Below are 7,586 nucleotides of genomic sequence, written 5' to 3'. Positions count from 1 at the left end.
CTCGCCCAAGGGGAATATCTTTTGTGTTATTTCCCCTTTGTCTAAGTTCCCCTTTACGTACAGGTAATAATAATAATAACAATAATAATAATAATTATTATTATTATTTTATTATTATTATTATTATCATTTCGGCATTACATGTAATTAACTTGGTCTAGCCTTGTAATCAAGAACCTGCCGATTACTATGCCTAATATTCATAACAAGCTCATTTTAACATTCATGTGGTGCTCTGCCATTTTGGCAGGGCAGGACTTATGGCATCCAGTATTTTAGAGCTGCCTATTCTCAGCTCTTCTCTTAATTTGATAATAACTGTTATTCTGTTTCATTTGATCAGTGATGAAGAAAAACGCGCTTTTCCTTACTCTTTGTGCTTTTCCCAGAAAGCGTTTTTAGTAGGCCTAGTAATTATGCAAAACCCAGGCCTAACTAAAAAATTAAAATTTGTCATAGTATGTAACTCAAGTTAAAATAACACTTTTCATTACTCGTGCAGCTTAATCAAATATTATATGTCATTTTAAACGACCCATTGTTATTAACATGGTAACATCAATGTATTTTTAAAAATCAGACAGCGACGTTCTCTCAGAAGTTGTTCTGTAGACGTTTATCTGTTGATGACCTTTTGACCTCCTGAAATCTGCAATGAGATTTTCGGGTCGATTCAGCCGAGACAGCCCGAGTGGAGTTTCATGTAAATGTTTCGTACGGAAAAAAAAATCGCTGGCGGGTCACTTCAAACGACATGTAAAAAATCACAACTTTCTTTGTTTCTTATATTTTTTTGAGTTTTTTTTTATTATCAAAACAACTTTTTGTATATGTGATACATAATAATATATTATAATACAGATACTAATTACCATATTTGTACATTTATACATTTCTTTTTAAAACGAAGGTCAACGGCAGCAGCGTCGTATCATATAATTTGCCTCGTGACGTCATTTCTCGATGTAAACAATTCACGACAGTGGTCAGGCAAGATCTGCCTTTAAAAACTTGATTTTCTCCGTAAATCCCAACTTTCATGCGACGCAACATCGATATATGATGTTTACATAATATATAGAACCTATGGTGAGAATTTCGTTGACTACTAAGTCTATGCAACGGTTAAGGTGATATTTTACTGGACTATAATTGCATCGTGTATTCTGCAAATGTACATGTATTACTTGTAATACATCAATGGATTTAGTGAGACAAGGACTAAAGAAAACCCCACCGATTTTTGACTTACTATGAAAAATATTTTTAAAAAATGTCTGTCAGTTAATTTAAGAATTTTGCAAAAAATTATATAAACAATATTAGTAATATGCCCCTGTTAATTGCTTAAAAAATATTTCTGTTCATTTTTTAACTAAAAATAGGCAATTCCAATGTTTGTTTTAGTATATTAACTTGTTTTAGTATATTAACACAGACAGTACAAAATAATTTTTAAAAAATGGTTATTAACCTTTCATTCTGGATTCATCTTCATAAATTCTTCATGAAATGTTTAGCTTTCTGTTTGTATCCAAATTACGGTAGGTATGGGTAACTTTGTTTTGTTTTCTCTTCTCTTGAATTTCTTGTATTTTTGTCATTTATTTTCATTTCATGATTTTATCTATTACTTACTTGTCTTGTGACTTCATTGAATGCTCCTCTCATGGATAAGGAAGCATTGGTTGATGAATTTTATTTCATTGTTTTGGCAAAAGCTTCTAATCTCCTAGTAAAATCGTGTTATAAAATGATAATATCTAAACCTTATTTGAGGAAGTAACAACACATAACAAACATTATTGAACGATGGGAAAATAGCTTAGGTATAATTATATAACGTTATAATTTAATAAAGTAATTTCTGCTTAAAAAACCCCTATTGGATAAACAGTTCATTGGGGAATGTGGCGAGGTGGACGGCAGAAAAGCAGAAATCACAAGCGATCTTAATGTATGAGAGTTCGTTTTATTGAACACTTTTTAATTCTGTGAAGATTGAACAAACATAGATAGTAGATATAATAGTACACATTAGTTGAATCTCAATAAATGCAAATAAAATATATAAATTATTAAATTAATAAATGATAACATATTTACTCAACAGTCAATAAATCAAGCATTGTGTAAAGTACAGTTAATCCGTCTGATTAATTAAAATCATGGATTGTATAACATGGTATAGTTAAATATTTAATCATTACAGTAATTACTCATGAATAATCTCTACAGTGGTAATTCTAATCCTAATCATTGTAACCAGTACATTATTATTAATCTAATCATACAAACATACAGAGCAGAGCTGTCAGCGCTTTACTTTTGACGATGCCTCTGGCCAAGAGGCGAAACATGTCAAGTCTGTAAGTAAAGATAATATTTACTTATAAAAAAATTGACACTGGATAACCAAAAGGAAAGAAAATTCACAAATACTGTATAGTTTCGCATGAAACAGAATGCCAAACGCCAAACGCCAATTGAAAACTTAGTCTGATCGCTCGACTGTTCGAGTTCGAGTTTGTAGTTTGTAAGACATCAAATCAAATCAAATATGCATTTATTTTCTATACAATACAGTAATACAGTATACAATAAAAATGCAAATTGAAACAAATACATTGTATGGAAGGAGGCTACAGTAAGTTCTAGTAGATCTTTAAGACGTAGCCACCTTTAACTTATATAATCACAGAATGATGTATTATAATAATAATTAATTATAATAATTTCAATCCAGTTTTGAACACAAGACCAGACACATTATTTCAAGACTCAAATAGAAATGAGAGGAAGAAAAGAAAAAAGATAATTAATTAATTAGCATACACCGAGACCAAAAACATCTTAAGATGATATTTAAAGCTATTCAATGTAAATTTATTTTTTAGGTCATCAGGAACATTAGCCCATAATTTCGGACCCCAAAAGAGAACTGAAAATCGCCTGATACTAGATGTGCACGGAGTACGAGAAGTATAATTGATGCTAGAAAATCTTGTATTATATTGATGATGTTCAGATGCTCTTGTTTAAAGATTACTGATGTTGGGTGGTAAAGTATTATGCGATAAACGATACATAAAAACAGCAGTTTGGATTTTATTTAAATCATACACATGTAAAACATTAAAGTGATAAAAAGGTGTTTGGTGTGAGCTATAAAAGAATCACCTGAGGAAATCCGAAGGGCTCGTTTTTGACGAAGAAAAATGCAATCGACGTTAGTCGATTCAAAGCTGGACCATTGACATAAAGTTTCAAACTTATTTAAAGTGATTCCCCCATGCAATATTGCAATAAGAAATATATGGTAGTACTAAAGTATTATATAAGGTTATATCGGGCCATAGAGCAAAGGTTCTTTGCTCTATGATCGGGCAGTGCTCATTGCTTTACTCCAAAAAATGAGTTCTGAGGAGGAAAATTTATACAAAAAAAATCTATACCGGTAATTCATGTAATAGTGTAGCTGAGCCTGCATTTATAGTGCAGTGCCTTATGGCCACATACATATTTAGTACCAATAACATGACAGGTTATCCTGCCAAATGTAATAATTCAGCATGAGTCAGAATTAAAATGTCCCCAAGATAATTTAACCTTGGAAACCCTTCATAGTTAATTATATTTGGCTGCCTTGGAGGGCAGATGGCGTAAAGAAGTAAAAACTTATGAATTACAACCCAAGTCCCACTTGGCTGGAGTTAAATTTAATTAGGTGTCCAAGTGTCAACTGACCATTATATCACAGAAGCATACTAAACGAAGTCTCACATTATTATCATACAAACTCTAACCACATCCCTTCCACTCCCTCACTTAAGTTCTTCTCAGTATCTTCTTATTTACATACTGATCCAAGCCACTCTTCTTCCTGTCACTACAATTTACATGCAAATATAAATAATGAATAACAATTTCCAAAAACAGGGTCTATCACTAAAATCTGAATCAATAAAATGAAAATTCATGGAATAGATCTGACAAATTCATGGGATAAATTCCATGCTACGTCATAATGGGCATTCAACATTTTTTTTTGTTAAAAAAAATGGTATTCTGGCTAAGGCTTAATGAGAGACAGATTGAAAAACAATTCAATTTTTACTGGTTTACAGACGTATTATTTTTTTTATAATTGAAAAACTAATAAGTTACTGGAAATATAGTCAATTCCAATGCTTATTAGCTGAAAATAAACAGTATACGATGTGTTTAAAATTATTAACCTATTCATAAATTTTCTTCATAAATACGTCCTGAAACTTTTAGGTTTAGGTTGTTTCTTGATGAAATAAGGGTACATTTGTTTTGTTTTATTTTCTGTGCATTTTTTGCAACCTAATAAAATGCAATTCACTACAAAGCTCAGTGTATTTTATATTTGTTAGGGCTATTCTTTTGATGATTTGATGCAATATTTGTCTGGTTTTCGCCTCTCAAGAAATATAAGAGTGATTAATCTTCTAGTAAATTGTTGTTTGTATAAATTAGTAACATGACAAGAAAATATCTAAGCTTTATTTGAGGAAGTAACATAACACATAACAAGCACTTTTTGAAAAGAGCATACTTTTTGTGTACACTACTATTATTCGTCCCGTAACTTCAGAATAACGAGTATAAATCAACGACAAACAACTGATTAACTGAATTCATACAATAATAGCAACCATGGCCTGTGCAACACAATATCATATGTTATGTTCTTTGATAATTATTATTATGTTGTGTAAACAGAACAACAAGAACATGCTTGAGTCCATTGAATGATTTGTTACTGAACTATTTATTGACTTCCCTGCTCCAGAGGCGCTATGTATGTTAACTTACAATATTGTGTGGTTTGAACATCACATCATACACCGATTCGTCAGCCTCAACAATGTGATTTGCCCATATACGGGTACGATGACGTCATATTAGATTTTTATATTCTGTCACATTTTATGTAAAGCTTTTTTGATGTAGACAAAGCTTTACGATCAAAGCGTTTATAAACTGGTACTTATATTCATCATTTATCCACATTCTAATGAAGACTAATCATGCATAACGATTGGTATACAAGCTCCATCACACTACGTTTGCCGTTTAAATCAATAAGGAAATGCCTACAGAAGTGAAGCTATTTTGGCAAATGACAACACCAATTGAAAATAGACAGAGACATATCAACAACACTGAAATTGATCTGGAGTATATTAATACTTAGTATGGAGCTGGTAAGATTCATTGTTGTTCTATACATGTTCATCAATACTTATGCACATCCAATGTGGTACCAGCATAATCTATTTTTAGTAAATACAACATCATCACCAGAGATTCTTCGATGCCCACCGAAATGTTCATGCTCCTATTGCCTTGTATCCTATAACGGAACAGATGTTAGATACCGGCATCAGGTGGACTGCTCAAGACGCAAGTTGACACAAATTCCTGATTCCAATCAGCTACCAACTGATGCTGAGATTTATTTCCTGCAAAACAACAGTATCATTGAATTACCTAATAACTCTTTTCGGACAACCCCAAATCTGACAATTCTTGATCTCTCTTACAATCTTCTGAAATCTGAGAGTATCGACAGATATGCTTTCAAAGGTTTAGATAAGTTACAGCAATTAAAATTGGATGGAAATCAATTTACAGTTCTTAAAGGTAGATGGTGCCAGTTCTTGCCATCTGTAGAAATCCTCAGCTTCCAAAAATGTTTGATAGAAAGTGTTTCTAGAGATGTACTTGATGGATGTAAAAATTTGAAACAAATTGATTTTTTTGATAACGATCTCAATAAAATACCCGATTGTCACCAGAATCGCAAACTTAAAAGTATTAACTTGAAGCAAAATAGGGTTAACTATTTCTTGGTCAAGAATTTACCAACAACTATTGAGAACATTGATCTATCAATGAATTGGTTACATGATCTGAAACACGTATCATTAGAAAACTTTGCACAACATCTAAAATACTTCAATTTAGCCAATAATAATTTTGGAAATTCGAGGTTTATAATCGAACATCTATTTAATGGATCTAATGTAATAGAGGTGTTAATGTTAGACAACAACAATCTTTATGCCATTTATAAAACATGGCTTATTTACTTCGTGATGTTAACATATTTTTCAATTTCAAATTCATCGATCAGCATAATCCATGAACAGAGTTTTGTCAATTGCATTAACCTGAGATTCATTGACTTATCTGGTAATAAGATCACAAGTTTGGCTCCAAAACTGTTTCAAGGACTTGAAAACCTGAATTCTGTCTATCTACAAGGAAACATAATCACAAGACTTCCAGAACAGGCTTTTTATGGATCTGGGTTATTAGAAAACATAATCATGGCTGACAACAACCTAACTACAATTAATGAAAATGTAGGCTTGCAAAAATTGAAGAATTTGAAGCAGTTAGACATTCAATCAAATCCTTGGTTGTGTAATTGTGATTTGGTTTGGTTTCGGCACTGGGTGAATAATACAAGTGTTACCATATCGAATTTAGATGCACTTAAATGCAGAGCAAGCTCTAACATCACCATCCATCTATTGAAGTTTGATGCAGACTCACTACATTGCTTGTCTCCTATTATCAGTATTGCCATTCCATCCTGTATAGTCCTACTCATTACAATTACTAGTGTAGTAATCTGGTACATTTTCCGTTGGGATTTCAGGTAGATATGATTTCCATTCTGTATGTAGTAAATCACAGTGGTGCAAAAAATGAAGGGAGGTGGTGGAGTGTAGAAAGTGGTGGATTTTTTTTGTTCACATGGTCAGTTAATCTTGACAAACTTCCGCATTATATTGCATCGTGTATTCTGGCAAATGTACTTGTATTACTTGTAATACATTAGTGGTATTAGTAGGCAAAGACTAAAAAAACCCACTAATTTTCAGACTTCTTACTATAACCTTATGCAAAAATATAGTAATTGTACATGTTAACATTTTTATTATTATTGTTATTCATTGTTTAAATACAAATTAGGCAATATATACACAGACACTACAAGATATCACCCTGTAGTCGATCATCTTCATAAATACTTCCTGAAATGTTTAGCTTTCTGTTGTATCTAGATTACGGTAGATATGGGTAACATGGTTTTGTTTTTGTTTCATTGTTCCTGTTATAAAATGATAATATCTAAACCTTATTTGAGGAAATAACAACACATAACAAAAATGTGACCCAAGATCACAAAAGGGCTGTAAACTGGTACTCTATCAAAATGTTTTTTTAATGTAAATGAATAGAGCACATCATTAACTTAATGACCTTAAATGACCTTAATCGGAAAAGTATGTGTAAAGTTAAGCTATTTTGAATTATAATTATTCTCTATAAACTAACCTATAAAGTTCTGAGCAAAAGAGCTTTAAAAGTACTGAAGAAATTGAAGAAAAATCACAGCAGCGGTCAAAATAAAATGAAAATATTCTCAATACTATTACTGTATACCCAGTGGTCCCGACTGGGAAGAGTGGAAGAATTAGAATGGCCAATTTTGACGGGAGAAAGTTGCCGGGGTCAGGGAATCAAGAACCCTACAATCCTAC

At 31.9% G+C, this 7,586-nt stretch overlaps 1 protein-coding gene across 1 annotated transcript in view; it reads left to right on the top strand.

Annotated features, from left to right (window-relative positions):
- The first annotated feature begins 5,225 nt into the window (after nucleotides 1-5,225).
- LOC117105333 (slit homolog 1 protein-like) overlaps nucleotides 5,226-7,586 on the top strand; it is a 14,078-nt gene continuing 11,717 nt past the window's right edge. Inside the window, exon 1 of the mRNA XM_033246453.1 lies at nucleotides 5,226-6,697. Coding sequence (XP_033102344.1) covers nucleotides 5,226-6,697 — 1,472 coding nt within the window. The remainder of the gene's footprint in view (nucleotides 6,698-7,586) is intronic.

The sequence above is a fragment of the Anneissia japonica genome, unplaced genomic scaffold (assembly GCF_011630105.1).
Source record: "Anneissia japonica isolate Jap-2015-1 unplaced genomic scaffold, ASM1163010v1 scaffold287726_len2788222_cov184, whole genome shotgun sequence".
NCBI classification, from domain to species: Eukaryota; Metazoa; Echinodermata; class Crinoidea; order Comatulida; family Comatulidae; genus Anneissia; species Anneissia japonica.
This window is presented reverse-complemented; position numbering and strand designations above follow the sequence as displayed.